Source organism: Pelecanus crispus, chromosome 9 (assembly GCF_030463565.1).
Source record: "Pelecanus crispus isolate bPelCri1 chromosome 9, bPelCri1.pri, whole genome shotgun sequence".
Classification (NCBI taxonomy): Eukaryota; Metazoa; Chordata; class Aves; order Pelecaniformes; family Pelecanidae; genus Pelecanus; species Pelecanus crispus.
The window spans coordinates 3,258,283-3,275,943 of NC_134651.1; the positions used below are offsets into that span (position 1 = coordinate 3,258,283).

Below are 17,661 nucleotides of genomic sequence, written 5' to 3' on the forward strand. Positions count from 1 at the left end.
GTAAGAAGTATTAGCAGACGCTGCAGGACTTGTACACTTTAGCCACAATATAGTTATAAGGCTTCATTGCATTGTAATTCTTGATTGGATTTGCACAAGACTGCCAGTATGCATTGATAAAAAAATGCAAGAAACAGCAGGGTGATCAGGGTGTGATTTATTAGGAAAGCTAATGAAAAAAGTTCCAACACCTGAAGCAATATAAACAGCTGAGAGGGCGTGCAAGCCCTTTAAAGCCTTTCGTCCCATGCAAACTTTTCAACTCGTAGACTTTGGTTCCACTGCCAAGGGGGGCTGCACGCTTCGTATTCTGACTTTTTACCTTCTCAAAGCACCCTGAACCCTTCAAAAATCCTAAAATTGTTTTTAGTGAGCTACCTACATAAATTCTAAATAATAAAATAAACCAAAACTTGTCCAGGAATACATTATACTTACGATACTACAGATTGTATTTTTAGCACAAGCAGAATTCCACTTTGTTGTGCTCTGCAACATAAAGACAATTCCGCTCATTATATTGTTCAGCCAAGCAATCAAAAGATCTAAAGCTCTCCATAGCAGGATGAAGCTGTAAAACACCTTTGTAACTTCCTTGCTACTGATTTCACCACGTAACACCAGATGGTATGGGGTATCTGTCGGGGTTCAGCCCCAGGCAGCAGCTCAGCACCATGCAGCCATCGCTCACTGCCCCTGCCCCGATGGGATGGGGGAGAGAATCGGAGGAGTGAGAGTGAGAAACACTCCTGGGCTGAGATAAGAACAGTTTAATAATTGAAATAAAGTAAAATAGTAATGATAACAATAACCATATAATAATGATAATAACAATATCCAAAGCAAGTGATGCCCAATGCAGTTGCTCACCACCCGCCGACCGATGCCCAGCCAGTCCCCGAGCAGCGATCGCTGCTCCCTGGCCAACCCCCCCAGTTTCTATACTGCCCATGACGCCGTATGGGATGGAATAGCCCTTGGGCCAGTTGGGATCAACTCTTCCGGCTGTGCCCCCTCCCAGCTTCTTGTGCCCCTGGCAGAGCAGGGGAAGCTGCAAAGTCCTTGACTGGCATAAGCAGCGCTGAGCAACACCTAAACCATCAGCGTGTGATCAGCATTCTTCTCATCCTAAACCCAAACCACAGCGCTGTGCCTGCTACTGGGGAGAAAATTAACTCTAGCCCAGCCCAAACCAGGACAGTATCAACCAATTTCCAGGCTTCTGAGCGGGAGCGGACAGTGCCGGGGGCGAGTACGTGGGTGAAGGCGGCAGGCAGAGATGCTGCGGTGAGCGGCGTGGGGGCCTTGCTCCCCCCGCCTCCCTCAGCAGGGTCCCAGCCCCCCTGCAGGCTGCCCAAATGGGCCGCGGGGGCTGCAGGGCGGGCAGCACAGCGCTCTGCTCCCCACGGTCTTGCAGAACTGAGCCAGACACTCCACTTCTCTGCACCTCCCTGCCCGTGTAACACACCTTTCCAGCGATCCTTCCCAAAACGGGGTGAGGAGTCAGGGAGATTCTTTACTCCGGGCGTAAAAAGGAAATTTTAAGCAGTGGATTCCATATCCTCTATCCCCTCATCCTAAAGAAGCCCCAATTACACTATTTACCCATGCAGTATAGAAAAAGACCAACCAGCTCCAGGAGCAGAGGAACTAATTAAGTCTGGGCTCTGGGATTTATGTCCTCTTGTAGGCTCTCTTGCGGCTAAAATGGAACATCTGTCTCCTCAGGGATTAGTCTTTTGTACCTTATCAGCCTTGCCTTCACTGGGGGCACCAGTATGGTCACCTTTCTCTATCTCACTGGGTTTTTTTAATTAAACTTTCAGTCATATAATTCCTTTGAGAACTTCCTTCTCTGTCCAACCTGACTGATACTTGTTTTAAAGCTTAAAAATTACTCAAAAAGGTAGGGGTCTCCATGGGCAGATAAAACGGGCACGGTTTCACTTCTTTAGGAAACCAAGCTCTTAGCAAAATCAATTTTTAAATACCTGATATTCTGTAAAGTGAACGGAATAGAGTTTATTTATTTCCTTTGAAGCATAATTTAAAAGATTTTCTTCAAGTCAATGTAAGTATGATTTCATCTAATTTGATAACCTGGAGAAGGGACTGTGTGCCTGAACGCTTATTCTTTTTTAACTAGATGAGCTGCTCTATTACACTACTTTATTTCTCCCTTCAGAACTTGCTTCTTGTCTAATTAGAGACCCTGGTGCACTCTCATTACCCCTCTCAAGGAGTATTATTCCCTGAGGAAGTCCTGAGGCCAGTGAACTAGATTCAGATTTATAATAGGCACATGATTAGATTAAACTAGTGGGAGAATTCAATATGTAACACACACATGCAAATGTTTATGAATGTATTGATCTGAAATACTACATTTTTTAACATTGAATTGTGGGGTTTAGAAAAATAATGTTCCCATTCTTGTAGATTTTTAAAAATCTTTTCTGGGACAGAAGATGATGTTTTATATTGAGCCTAAATCATCAGACCAGGCAATGACAAGTCTAAGTACTTGCTCTCCTTTTAGAAATGTAGTCTCAGCATGACTCAGAATTTAGCCCATGGTAATTACTGTCAGTATTAATAACAGCTTCCTTTGAGAAACCTTTCTTTGTTTACTATTTCAGCAAATTCACCTGATGATTTTTTGCCTTTGAATAATATATGCATGAGACAACAGGGCACGTCTGGGTGCTTTTCTTGCTGCTTCACCTTTCTGCAACTTGAAATTCCTGCCTGTTTATTAGTAAGAACTAAATGTAAATTTCTTACACGAATTACTTGGCATAATCATTTTGTCGCAGGAGAAAGGCTCACAAGCTGACCTTTGCCACGACTTTTTCAGAGCGCGTAACTGGGAAGTTCATTTTGCCAAGGGACTGTTGAGGCGCAGAGTGATTAAGTGACTTGCCCGTGGTCAAAGATTGTGGTCGACGCAGGGAAAAATAAATCCAGCTATCTAAGCAAGCATCCTGACCACTGCAGCATCCTACCTCTGCAGACATTGCTCAAGAAGGCAGAAATAATCGGGCTGGATTTTCTGGGACTGTACAGCCAATAATTTGATGGTCTCTTTTTTGCTTTTAAAAGAGCAGGCCCTATTAACTTTTCAGCCTTAGTGTTTAAACTGTTTTCATGGTTGATACAGTTCAATTAGTCTTCTCGTTATCAATCCTTTGTTGCTTTAATGGCATTCAGAATACTAATTCACTCCTCCATCAGTCAGGAAATCTGAACAGAAATTTCACTTGGAATTTTTTTCCTACAAACTGTAGGAATAGGATTAACAATTTTGTGCCACTTGTGCCAAACTTAATCAAAGCTAAACTTATCAGGAACAAAATTTCAGGTGGCTTCAGTACAGGCAGGACAGGATCCATCAAGATCTATAAAAAACCGACCAAGGAGCCAATCCCCCTATTCCTCACCCCCTTTATCCCCCACCCCAAAATCCGTGGGGATCAGTGCTTTGCCGGACTGATCCCATGCTGGCTTCCATCGCTCTGCTCTTGGCTAAGGACAGCAATCCAACAGCGCGGAAACAAAGAAATCGGTACATGGAAATCTGCAACAACGGGACATCAGACCTACACCTCACCCACAGCGCTGGATCTCAGCTTTGTCTGTGGCTTGATGAGGAGCAGATCCTGTTTGTTAAAACCTGTTCGGAGTAATTGGTGCCAGAATGCAATAATATCCAACACGTATTTCAGATTCATAGGTTCCCTTGTACACAACTAAGAGTTTAAGCTCGAAACCGGCTATATTTTTACATGAGAAATACATCCACGGAGCATTTGTTACGAAACAACATTTTATCTCTTGCTTTTCTTGCTGAACAAACAGCTTGGCTATTTTACGTCTTAACAAAATGACTTTATTTAAGCATTTTAAGCACTGCTCACCTATTTTGTTTCTACTTGCTAAAATTCAGAAGCTCATCTGCACCTTTTTCATCATTCGGCAGCCACACTTCTGAGCTGAATAACCCCGAGTATACGATCACTAATAAAATGCTGCAGAGTAGTATCTTGGAAGTATCTGCAGGTGTAACAGTAGAATTTAATATTGTCAAAGTTCTTTATAAATATTTACTTGTAAGAGTTCTCCAGAATCCCCAGTATTTTCAGATGTAGCCCGTCCAACAGCATATGTTGATTAAAGTTCACCAGAATTTGACGATAGAAATTCTTAAAGTGTTTTGATTTCCTTAAAGATTGTATAAGTCTCCTTTGATTTGCTGTAGTGTTTTGCAAATGTCGTTAGTCTTTGGAGAACTTCTGACAAACCTTCTCCTGTGATAGCACAACAGGGTTGTACGTACCAATTTCTGTCGCTGCAGTATTTCTTCATGTTGAATCTCCTGGTTATTTCCTCCGCGTTCAAAGCTCCAGGCAAATCCTGCTTGTTCGCTAGCACGACGACTGGTACGCTTTTCATAAATTCATTCTTTAAAACGAGTTCAAATTCTTTCTTTGATTCTTCCAGAGAGTGCTTATCAGAGCTGTCCACAACGTACAGCAGCCCGTCTGTGTTTTCCAGGAAATTGCACCAAACTTGTCTCATTTTCTGTTGTCCTCCAACATCCCAAAACGTCAATGTAAAATCTTTCTCGGTTTCTATCATATCAACATTAAAGCCAATGGTTGGAATTGTTAGAAAAACATCGTTATACTTGAACTTGTACAACAGTGTAGATTTTCCCGCAGAATCAAGTCCTAACATCAGTATATTAGCTTGCTTGACTTTGGAGTGTTTGGTGTTCTGGAGGCCCATTTGTGCCGTGGCGTGCTCTAGTAAGCCTTTCAAGCTGGAATTCACCGTCTTCCGCGAAGGCAATTTCTGTCAGTAAGGTGTCCTTCTTCCTCCGGGAGATGAAGCACGACGAGTAAGGAATAGGAAGGGGAAGGAGCAACTTTGCGCTATGAAGAGTAAGTAACAGCTCCGTACAAACACATGCTGGCTTCTACCAGCTTGATAATACGTGAACAGTATTTATGGAGGTGTAACGTTCAGTGCCAAGCCTGTGGGTGGAACGAGCATGAGTAACGTACCAATTGGTCACAAGCGCAAAGGTTACAGTCTGCAAACATGTTTGAACAACGAACCACACTTACACGACCATTTAAGAACTCTTTACATTGTAAAATTGTGCGTGCCGAACTAGCAGCAGCCCGGTTATACTGCCTAATCCCGCGGTCCGGGGAACCGCTAGCTGTCTGCCCTGTTTCATTGTGCGCCCAGAGATAAATCCCTTTATTACTGCATCCGCATCCGTTTTGGAAAAGAAACTAAATATAAACACAGCCAGCGAGGAGGGGACATCTGAAGGTTTGTCCACGCTTACCAATCCACAAAATGACAAGGTACCCCATTTATCGGTGCGTCTCATCTCCCAGCAACAAATTAATCTCAGGAGGTTTCTAATGTGAGTCCACGTGGGAACATCAAACCATAGGAGAACTCCACTTCAAAATGTGCTCCGCTCTGCCTGCGGCTCTGTCAGGTGCTCCTCCTGCCCACTCAGGCATGAAGTTTTCTGCTTTGATTACGCTGTCCGAGTTGGAAACTCGGCGAGTTATGTTTGTATGAACAAGTTTAACTGCACTCTGCGTGGTGGAGACTAAATACAGATCGTATGATCTGGTCATTGCTGAGATTCAGCTGCCTGAAATGAAAAATTTCTGTTAGCTTCATTGTGCTCTATTCTGTTGTGGCCCACTGATCTACGACCAAGATTTCCTTCAAGAAAGGAACAAGAAGGGGTGAAATAACTGAGGCCCGCTCAAAAAATCATTTTTTTTGCCAGCATTGTAGCGAGCAGAATGAAAAAAAAAAAAGAGATAGAAAATTAAGTCTAATATTATTTAATTCATATCACATCTCCCTTTTTTTTGACAGTAGACCTACGGTGGGCTGCTCCAGCGCATACCGAGTGTTGCAATACTTATTTGCCCTTACACCCAGATGCACTACTATTAGTGAGTACCATTTCTCTTTGCTTCAGAAAGTACATAATCAGCAAAAAGACATAAGGGTCTTCTGGCCAAGTGAGCTGCTGACTGGTCGGGTGATCATTTTGATAATTACAGTGTTGGTGGCTCAGATATTACACGCGTTGCGTAAAATAAACCTCAGGCTTGACAGACGAGTTATAATCTGGTTTCTCTCGAAGCTAAAAGGGTCATACCAGAACTAACTGGGGGCAACAGCAGATGACAGTGACATACTCACTGTTGTACATTTTTCGTATTTAATAACCTGTATAGATTACGTGGAGGATTTTTTTCAGGAGCAGGTCACGATGTATTGAACCAGGGAAGAAAGCGTTTGCATTTCTTTGTAAATAATGTATATGAACGCGTCGAAAGATGGGGAGACAGGAGACTATGCAAAACGCATTGTTAACACAATCAAATGAATCATAATTCCCTGCAAAATAGCATGCCATGTCCTTGAAATGGGGTTATACTGATGAAGGGCAAAACCTCCCGTCTGTGGGAGCAGTGACAGCATGGCTGGATGCTCCGTGTCCCTGGGCAGCGCTGGCATTTACAGATTTCTCACAGTTCTCTGCTCTATGTTTGCTCCAACTGCGTTCGCTATTTATGGTCTCAACTGTTACTTTATTACACCAGACTATCACTTTAAAGAAGCGATTAAGCAATGTCTGTCTTTTTACAAGCTAATTACATGGATTTCCAGGACACAACAGCTAGCTTCCGAAGACTCCGTGCTTTTGCTGTCTTTAACTGTACCCGAGTTGAACATGAGTTTGGTTCAGAGCAAGGTTTTATGAGGCAGAGCTTCCACTAAAGATTTCCTGTGTTACTTTGGAGCTTACACACCAGCATGAGAGCAAAACAGAGCCGTGGTCACCTGCACAAGATACAGTTCCGCTTGCAGGGTCCCCATCTACATTTGCACCGAAATGCGAGCGTTGCAAACAAGGAGAAATCTGCCTTTGGTTTGTCCAAAGGTGTATTTGCTTTGCCGGGGTGAGGCTGTCTTGCTTGTGTAGGGTTTGCCTATACGTTCAGTTTAAAACACCCGGAGTAATAGAACTGGGACAGCTGATTTACCATCAGTTAATCTGAACTCAAACTTTGCACAATAAACCTTTCGTAAATGAGGTAGTTTTACATAAACTACGTGGGTTCCCAAGTCGGCCGAGCAGGATACGCCGCAGCAGCTGCATGCTTTCGCAAGGTTACAAAATGCAATTAATGCAGCCATTTAGGGAGGCTTGGGGGTGAACCCTCACCGCAGCCAAGTCTGGTGGGTGAAGCAAGGTTTGAAAACCCGGGAATCCGGAATCTTTAATCTCGCACCTAACTACGCTGTGGTTTTTAAAAGGAGGAACCGGCTGGAGCCCTAACGAGGGCTGCCAGGGGCAAACCCGCCGCCAGGCCGCGCTCCGGGCCGGGCCCGCCATTCCCCCCGCCCCGCGGGCCCTCCCGCTCCCGCCCCCGGCTCCGCGGCCCTCGGCTCCCCGACCCTCCCGCCCCCGGCTCCGCGGCTCCCCGGCCCTGCCGCCCCCGGCTCCGCGGCCCCTGCGAGGCGGCGGCCATTCCGCGGGGCCCGACGCCCCCCGCTTCCCCGGAGCGCCGCCGGCCTTTCCGAGCGAGCCCCGCGGCCGCTGCTCCGAGGAGACGCGGCCGGTACGCGCCGAAGGAGGGAGGTGCGATGCCCGGCTCCGCCCGGCCGCATGGTGAGTGCCGGGGGCGGCGGGGAGGAGAGCCCGGCTCCCCCGGGGCCTGAGGGGGCGGCCGGGCGGGCTCCGGGGCGGTGCCGCCGCCGCCATTTTAAGGCTGGGCCGGGCGGGTGGCGGCTGCCCGCGGGCTTCACACGGGCTGGCGGGCGGCGGCCGTGTCGGGAGCGGCCGGGGGAAGGGGGGTGCGGCTGGCCGGGGGAAGGGGGGTACGGCTGGCCGGGGGAAGGGGGGTACGGCTGGCCGGGGAAGGGGGTAGGCTGGCCGGGGGAAGGGGGTAGGCTGGCCGGGGGAAGGGGGGTACGGCTGGCCGGGGGAAGGGGGGTGCGGCTGGCCGGGGGAAGGGGGGTACGGCTGGCCGGGGGAAGGGGGGTAGGCTGGCCGGGGGAAGGGGGGTAGGCTGGCCGGGGGAAGGGGGGTGCGGCTGGCCGGGGAAGGGGGTAGGCTGGCCGGGGAAGGGGGTAGGCTGGCCGGGGGAAGGGGGTAGGCTGGCCGGGGGAAGGGGGTAGGCTGGCCGGGGGAAGGGGGGTAGGCTGGCCGGGGGAAGGGGGTAGGCTGGCCGGGGGAAGGGGGGTACGGCTGGCCGGGGAAGGGGGGTAGGCTGGCCGGGGGAAGGGGGGTAGGCTGGCCGGGGAAGGGGGTAGGCTGGCCGGGGGAAGGGGGTAGGCTGGCCGGGGGAAGGGGGGTACGGCTGGCCGGGGGAAGGGGGGTGCGGCTGGCCGGGGGAAGGGGGGTACGGCTGGCCGGGGGAAGGGGGGTAGGCTGGCCGGGGGAAGGGGGGTAGGCTGGCCGGGGGAAGGGGGTAGGCTGGCCGGGGGAAGGGGGGTACGGCTGGCCGGGGGAAGGGGGGTACGGCTGGCCGGGGAACGGGTGCGGCTGGGGGGGGAAGAGTGAGCCCTGGAAGCTGCGTGCGGGGGAAAAACCTCAGCTACAAACGCAAAACACCTTCCTGTCACCGCATGTTGCTTTTTTTTTTTCAATACAAAACAGGTAAATGGCTTCACGTTTTGACATGGTTTCAGCAGGGTGCAGTAGATTTCCTCTCAGTGAATTCGACCTTTTGGGTTGTTAATCTCTTAACGCTGTTAACCTCTTAATTAATTTGTGCGTCGTGAAAAGTTGCCTAGGATGGAGAATGAGGATTGCTTGGGCAATCTGAAGTGAGAGCAAGTCGTTGCTAAAGGTTATTTAAAATAATTTTTAAAGTGTTATATTAGATCGTTGTAGCCCAGGACCTTACAAAAGTTCCTCTGGTTTCTGTTGGTAGTAAGCTGTTTGAAGAAAATGAGAAGCCAGGAACAGTAATATTTTTCCAAATTATTTCTGCTGGTAACTTTTAAAAAAAAAGATCTATTTTTCTATACATCTAACATTATAAATATGGGTTTTTTTTTAATCCTTGAATTGGACTATCCATTGGTTATTGTCATTATTAGACTTTAATGCATGTGAGAGTTTGTCGTAGAGTGTGAGAAGTGGATTTAAAATCGCTATAGAGCGTGCTCAGGGCAGGTATTCTTATGTTTGTTTTGAAGTTAATCAGTGTTATCTGTCAGTATAATCTCAGACTCTGTGGTGTCGTGCCAGCAAGCGGTGAGCTTGGAAGAAAATGAAAGTTTTTCCCTGAAAGGAGTCCTTGACCCGGCGTTGCTCCCTGCTGCGTATCCCGTGCTGCCGCGGTACAACTGGAAGGGCAAAAACTGGCGGCAGACAAAGTCTGGAAGCGATGGAGATCCTGTCCTGGGCGTAGCTGGAAGGTCTGCGACTGCACCGCCTCGAGCAAAAGCGCCAGCTCAACTTTGGGACCTCGCTTCTTCAACCTCATTACTTTGGTTTAAGCATTTAAAATACGAAGAGAAAGGGATTTTCATATGGTAAGGGTTTCCCCTTTAATTTGCCCTTTGGTTCTTTTCCCTGTGTGTTTGAAGTCAGAGTTCCACGCTTAATGATGTTGGAGGGTGACTGCCTGTATTTTGAGCTCTCAGCGCTGCAGAAATATTCGTCTCATGTTTTGGGGAGTGTAGTTTCTACCCCATGACCAGTATAAAAGCTGTCTTTTGGTGAACCTGTGCTGGCTTGCAAACAGTGTAGCACGTCACTGGAGGAACGTGACCTTAGGGGAGGGAGCAGCAGGGTTTGCGGGGACTGGACTAACTAGCTCCTCAGGAGTCACGCAGCAAACCCGCATTTTACAGTGCTCGTCCTGGACGCCCTGTGGTGCAGGCTTTTCGGAAGGCTATGGTAGCTTTAAGATTGTGTTTTGCGTAGTGTGGGCAAAGGACGTGAATTGATGATTTGTTTTCCCATATTTTTCATTACGTAGCAGATCAGGCATTGGTCTCCGATTCTGTTGTTCAAAATGTCACGTAATCAGGCTTTTCTGTCCATAAAGAATCAAAATCCCTATAATCAGATTTTTTTGTCCATTAGGTAGTCAAGGACTGATGAAACTTCGATAAGCTTTTACTTTAAATTGATCATGAAACTCTGAGAAATGTTATTTATATAAAATCAAATACATAAGCACTGATCTATAACTTAGGTTATTTCCTTCCAGTATGTATTTTTCATACTGAAAGTCAGGTTGGTGTATATAAAGAGAGAAGAATTGAGCCATTTTGTTACTTCCTGCCCTGATAAAGCCAGGAGGTAGATACCAGATTTGTGAATCTGAGTTTTTTGCGGTTACAGTCAACTTCCCTAAATGCAGTTTGAGCCGTCCTCATGACAGTTTCCTCTGCACTTGCCAAACTTCTCTTCTGGTACGCCTGCCTATGTTTAATCCTTGTGGAGGAAAAGAAGGGACTCCACGTAAAACTTCTTAGGTTTCATGCTTTTATAAGCTAGGACATCGGTCATGTTAGGAAGTTCTTAATAAAACTCACTTGTTCATCTGCAGTTATGTGATCAATCCTTTCATGAAGGATTGACTCCTGTTAGCCACTTAGTATTTTTGGAGTAATGCAGCTTTGAGAGGGATCAGTCTGAAATTCCTCTATTTAAATAGCTATTTCTATAAAACTGCTTCAATACAGTTTAAGTGATGCGCTATGCATCGTTGGTGAAGTGGACTCCAAATGATTCCTTTAAAGGATCATTAAATTCAAGTCATATCATACACAGAAATACAGGGCAGGTGGGCTCTGGCAAATCAAATTCACCTAAATTCTAATGTGCTGTGTTGGGGTTTGGATTTTTTTTTTTTAAATGTAAAACATACGCAAGCCCTGCGGTGATCATTTTGAAGATAACTTAATTAGGAAGTAATTGCACTGTGAAATTGAACCTTCCGTAGTCCTTACTGTGTGTCTTTGTGGATACTTTACAGCATAGGGTAAATATTATTACTGGAAACATTAGAAATCATTTGGAACTCCCACAGTAAGACATTGTAATTATTTTGGCTTAAAGGTATCTCATATGTGTTCACAGTATATGTAGTTTTAAAGAAATAAAGGCAAGCACTGCTAAATGGAGGGTAGAAGACTGAGATTCTGTTCTTAAGTATAGTTTTGGAAAGATGTATTTATTTGAATACCTAGTCCTGACACTGTAGTAGTATCGTCAGCGTGGACTCCACGGGGGTTTGTAAGTACCTGCCCGTGTAGATTGGACTCCAGCCCAAGATGCGTGTCTCTAGCCGAAAAATGGCTTTGGTTTGTCTTCCAGTTTTGGGCCCCTCAGCACAAGAAGGACATTGGGGTGCTGGAGCGTGTCCAGGGAAGGGCAGCGGAGCTGGGGCAGGGTCTGGAGCACAGGGCTGGTGGGGAGCGGCTGAGGGAGCTGGGGGTGTTCAGCCTGGAGAAGAGGAGGCTGAGGGGAGACCTGATCGCTCTGCAGCTCCTGGCAGGAGGGGGCAGGGAGGGGGGTCGGCCTCTTCTCCCAAGGAACAGCAATAGGATGAGAGGGAATGGGCTCAAGCTGCACCAGAGGAGGTTTAGATTGGGTATTAGGAAAAATTTCTTCACGGAAAGGGTGGTCAAGAATTGGAACAGGCTGCCCAGAGAGGTGGGGGAGTCCCCATCCCTGTAGGGGTTCAAAAAACGGGCAGAGGTGGCACTTTGGGCCATGGTTTAGTGGGCATGGGGGTGTTGGGTTGATGGTTGGGCTGATGATCTTAGAGGGCCTTTCCAACCTTAGTGATTCCCAGTTTTACTTTCATTAAAAATAATCCAGCCACCAAGGCAGGAAACATGAAATGAATTATTCCTCTCCCCTTAATTGGGTTAGTGATGGACTTGGTAGTATTAGGTTAATGGTTGGACTGGGTGATCTTAAAGGTCTTTTCCAACCTAAACAATTCTGTGATTCCTTTTTTGTGACAATACTGCTGGTTTTGGTTTTTGTGGCATGCCTGCTGGAGCTGAGTGAATCTGTCACGTTTTTGTAGACATTTCATGAAAATAATGCAGATGGGATCCTTTCTTCTTTAAAACGTACTTAGATGGAACTAGCAGGAGGATTTTGTAGCATCTTGTTTGTTTCAGTGGAAAATATTAGAAGAGTTTTCAAAACTTTTTAAAGATTTGAAGCTCGTCTGCTGCAGTGGATTCTCTGCTGCTCTCATTAGGTCAACTGTAAAGGTGCAATGACAAAAGTGGTTGCAATGCCCCTTTATTAAATCACTTGATTTAATTAGCACATATTAGAAAATAAACAACTGCTGTATAGAGTTGCGTGTTGTGGGAGTAGCCATTTCTTTAGGCAGTGTGAGAGCTCAGTCTGTCTGTCAAGATCCGTTTGTGTTTGCGTGTCTGCAGCTCATGAGGAAGTCGATTTTCTCCTCCCCCATCACCTATTCAGTCAGTTCAGAACAAGTCACTGCTCAACCCTTAAAGGAGGGATCAAATATTTGCTTGTACTTCCCTTTTTACCTGCTTTCTTGGCTGATCTGCTCCAGCTTATAAAAACTCGTAGGACTTCCTTTCTTTGAAATAAATGACACATTTTTGAAGCCTCTGAACGTCGATTTGCTGAGCACTTTGTAGCCATTAGATTTTGTGCACCGTATTCCTTCCTTGAGATTGGAGTCAAAGATGTGCTGAGATCTCTGGGATCACAATGCTTGATGCGTGATCTTTTGCAGTGATCAGGTTTATGCAGGGGAAATTTCCAAGGTGAAAGCTATGAGGTTTCAATCCATACCGTGCTCGGTATCAGCTCGCTGTTCCCGCTCGTGCCTGTTTCTGGGATACAGCATTGATTCCTGGTGTATAGGATGCTGGACCAGAGTCTTGGTTTTGTCTTCATTATATTATAGAACGCTTTCAACTGATGCTTTAGATGAGGTAAGAAAAAGATAATATTTGAATAATAGCACTCTGAATACTAATTTTTCATTTCTTTTTCAGCAAGAAACACGCCTCAGAACTGGTGATACAGCTTTCTGAAGGTCACTGACGCACTTCTGCAAAGTAGCTATTGCCCGGTTCCAGCTAGTGTCATGTATATGAGAACACTAAAATGGATTTTTTTGTTTGTCTGTCTTGTAGTTTGTGTCATAACAATGTGGTGCGTAATTTCTTCTTCCAACACTGTGAGTGAGCATACAAACCCCATGTATTTCTATGACTATGAACCGATCTACAAGCAGCCCTACCTCTTCACATTGCGGGAGCGCTTGAAATGCAAAGACATAAATCCATTTCTAGTCATCTTGGTGTCATCACATCCTAAGGATGTGAAGTCAAGGCAGGCCATCAGGATGACATGGGGATCGCAAAACTTCTGGTGGGGACATCGAATTCTAACCCTGTTCTTACTAGGTCAGGACACCCAAAGAGAAGACAATGCTGCAAAACTGTCAGTAGAAGATGAAAGCATCCTCTATGGTGACATAATTCGCCAAGATTTTATGGACACTTACGACAATCTCACCTTAAAAACAATCATGGCATTTAGGTGGGCCACCGAGTTCTGCTCAAATGCTAGGTTCCTCATGAAGACGGATTCTGATGTCTTCATCAACACCGCCAACTTGCTAAAATTTCTTCTGAAGCTAAATTCCTCAGAAAATGTTTTTACTGGTTATCCTCTTATAGATAACTTTGTCTACAGAGGCTCTTACCAAAAAACATACATCTCTTATGATGAATATCCATTCAAGTTTTATCCTCCATATTGCAGTGGGATGGGTTATATATTGGATGGAAAACTGGCTTTGAGGATTTATGACCTGATGAGTCACGTCAAACCTATTAAATTTGAGGATGTTTATGTTGGAATTTGCTTAAGTCTACTTAAAGTGAACATCAGCATTCCAGAAGAGAAACAATTCTTTCTTTATAAAATTAATTTTGATATCTGTAAGTATAAACATTTGATTGCAATACATGGCCTTACGTCAAGTGAAATAATCAGGTTTTGGCAGGATTTGTCATCGAACTCTTCAGTTACTTGCCTTTGATTCCATAGTAGTAAATATAATGAACCTTAAATGTATTTGGTGTAAAAATACTTAAAGTCCAGGGCAACACAAAACAAAAACACAGCTGTAGAGATGACTTCGACTGCAGGAGGGCTGTGCTGCCGGGACAGGAGTGCAATGGCAGCATTTCTCTGGGACATCCTAATACTCGTAAATAAAACTGTTAGGCATTCGCGAAGTGCTTTTCCATGTATGTATCCTACGCACGCAGGCCACTTTGGAATACGCTGTCCTGTCTTCCTCTGGCGCTTCTCCGCGTTGTCTGCTGTAACCACGGGACTTCTGCCCGAGTTCTGGAATGTATGAAATGTCACTGAGGAATAACATTTGTGCCAAGAAACTAGCTTCGAAGATGCTGCCTGGATTTTTTAAATTGTTTTTTTTACAATTGCATCATCCTTGGCTGCCGTCAAGTATTTGGGGCGGCAAATACTCTCCCCTTAATTGGTTTAGTGGTGGACTTGGTAGTGTTAGGTTAATGGTTGGACTGGATGATCTTAAAGGTCTTTTCCAACCTAAATGATTCTATGATACTATTTGTTCTCTGCCCAGTGTAAAACGAACAACGACTGCCTGCTTGCAACTCTGCGATCCTGCTGAGAGCGTTACGCCTTCTTATTTAAATGTATCGCCTCCATCATCGTTCCGAGAGTCTTACAAATCTGTGGATCTTGCGGGGTCTGCAGAAGCTGATGAGGAAATTCCGAAAATGTGATGCGCTTTGTGTGTGTATGTCTAGGTATATCTATATACGTATAAAATAGAATTGCTTTGGTGTCTTTGGTTGCGTTCACAGACTACTAGCGGGCTGGATGCAGTAGAGTTCCTGTGCAGTTTAGTTACGAGACATCTCCGGTACATCGGGATAAGCGAACCCCACGTCTGTCCACACGTACATGTGTGTCCTGATGCATCCCGAGACTTTTGGAACCATGCAGGCAAGATTAAAACAGATGCATTTTTAGTGTGACTTCGTATCTGTTTCTAAAATAGTTTTCTTTCCTCAAATTTTAAAATGAAAAAAAGTAAGAAATTCTAAGGTTTGTATTTCTTAAAGAAAACAAACTCTACTGTATCTGTAAAGATGGGCATTTTAATCACTTTATTCGTATCAGCAAGGCCAAGTTTTCAGTAGTTTACACTTCTAATGGACAACAATACAGAATTCGCAATTGCATTAACATAATTATTCTCGACACATCCACTACACAGTGAAGATACTATAGTTACATCCTGTACATCTAGAATGACAGAGCACTGCCACCTTATTTGTACTACAGCTAAGATGTTATGACGTATTTACATTTGGCTGTCTTTCAGGTAGTCTCTTAGAGACGAATTAGAAGAGGTGCAGAAACCTCTAGTACCGAGTTTGAGGTTTCACCAGGTTTTTTGTTACGCTGCGATTATGCTTAGTATTGAATTCTGCTATCTTTTTCAACAACCGCACACGTTTGTTTTGATGGAATTCTAGGATGCATTATTTTTTTAGCTATAAAAATGAAGTCTCGGGGAGAATACTCTTCAGACAAGCATTTCAGATGTCAGCGTTCTAAGGACGTATGTTAAGGTCAAAGGTTTTCAAAAATAGATTTTTTTGATTAAACTGAATAGCTGAAGATACAGTATTGCGTAACTGAGGGAAGAATGCTGCTGTGTTTCTAGAAACGGGTAAAACAAGCTGTTCCTGTGGTTTTAGGATCTGTTACTTGATTGTTGTAGTACTGTGGTCTGATCCTGAGAGCCCAGTGAGAAATGTTTTAACTTGTTCTTTGATTGTTTATACAGCTTAAAAAAAAGCCTCCATTTTTTTATAAGCCTGCTATGTTGAATGTTCAGAAATAAAAGTATTTGTCACAAGAACACCGCAGCACAGTCTGTATTGCTTTTTTTTCCAAAAAAATGTAATTATGAAAGACGATGCAATTTTCAGAAACTGGGTAGATAAAGCAGACAGTGCTCCTGTTGAGAGAATAAGAAACGAGTATCACAGAGAAATGGCTGTTAGAATAAAAATGCAGCTGTTGCCAAGCAAGGTATTTTTTGTATTTGTGCCCCAGAATGATAACACTGATCGTAGGTTACAAGGCTTCTGCTTTCACAAATGTAGGTTTATACACAGTGATTCAGTGTTTATGCCACCTGAAATTGTGATCTAAAGTGACATGAGTTCTGCAAGAAATTTACGTTGTAAAATATTCCTGCTCCTGTTGTGTGGTGTTACTTTTTTTTTTAAAAAAAACCCCTCATTTTCAAATCTGGTTTGTATTTGAGTCTGACCTTATTATTGCTTAAAAGACCAGAAAATTCCTAACTAAGCTAATGTTTCTGCTTACAGCAAATATCAGGAAAGTTCCCAGTGTGAGTGGCCATGCAAGAGGTAAAAAAAGCTTAGGACTGTGAGCTAACTTAAGCATTAAAGTCAGCGGTGGGCCCAAATTTTATTGCATCTGCCTAAAATACGGTACTAAAACCAAAGCCTAAACCACAGGCTAAAATTTTCTCAAATGCCAAGATTGTTTTTCTCATGTGGGCAAGTGGTTCAGAAAGCCGTGTGAAATCGGAATTCCAAGCACTTGTGATTTTGATAGGGAAATCGGGGGGCTTGCTTTCTGACTTGAAAAGCATAATAATAATAATGCATTGGTCAAAGGTTTTTAGAAACTCCTGCTGGGTGGACAGCAAAAGGGGTTTACAATGTCAAATTTCAAGCCTGTACCATTTCAGAAGAGTTAAAATTTTATCAGAACGCTTACAGGTTTTGTGCGCGTTCCAGAACAAGTTCAAAACAAACCATGAAATACTATGTGCTGCAAACTTCGGGGCGTTATTCTCTATGATCAGCTCAGTATTAACAGGACATAGATGGTTTGGAATATTTTCCTAAGTTTTGTTTTACGTTTTCTAGTTACTACTAAAGAATTTCAGTGCAAGGTCATTGTAAGTAAGTCACGAATGCCTGGATGCACAATAAATAATGTAATTTTATCGTATTTCTTTCAGATTTAAACTAGAAACGGATTGAAGGTTAACCAAAGGACGTGACACGGAGTTCCTGACAGGGTCTGTTGGGTTAGCTGTGTCGGAGGAGTTTGGGAGGCAGAGCTTTGCTCCCTATTTTTCAAATTTTCCTTCATCCCCATTTTTGTGTGACTAGCGTGTACCATTTTGGTCGTTTATTAAGTACTCTACGGTTCACTTAAGATGGAGGTGGTAGGGAAAGAGACGCCAAGCTTTCTGCAGTCTCCGTTAAATTAAACTTGTCAGGTTTTAATGCAGTTACTGCGTATTGCATGTTAAGCTGTAAACCATACCCAAATGCAAGTACTTCACGCAGGAAAGAAAGTAAGTTAAAATGAAGCTAAGCAGATGGTTGGGTTTGGGTTTTGGTTTTTTTTTTTTTCATATGGAGTTGAGTCTGCATTTGAAGGAAACCTAAAATTGTAAAAGAACCCCCACCCCCCCCATTTATATATGGGGTTTCAAAAAATGACAAAGCCGCCTCCTTTCA

General features: G+C 44.6%; 2 protein-coding genes across 2 annotated transcripts; one reads left to right on the forward strand and one right to left on the reverse strand.

Annotated features, from left to right (window-relative positions):
- Nucleotides 1-4,203: 4,203 nt before the first annotated feature.
- On the reverse strand, nt 4,204-4,788 carry ARL14 (ARF like GTPase 14). The gene has a single exon (XM_009492935.1). The coding sequence runs from the start codon at nt 4,786-4,788 to the stop codon at nt 4,204-4,206; it is 585 nt and encodes a 194-aa protein (XP_009491210.1).
- An 8,341-nt stretch (nt 4,789-13,129) lies between these two features.
- B3GALNT1 (beta-1,3-N-acetylgalactosaminyltransferase 1 (Globoside blood group)) lies at nt 13,130-14,227 on the forward strand. Its single transcript, XM_009479597.2, has one exon. It carries the CDS (start codon nt 13,167-13,169, stop codon nt 14,127-14,129), a length of 963 nt encoding a protein of 320 aa, XP_009477872.1. The 5' UTR covers nt 13,130-13,166; the 3' UTR covers nt 14,130-14,227.
- The last annotated feature ends 3,434 nt before the right edge of the window (nt 14,228-17,661 follow it).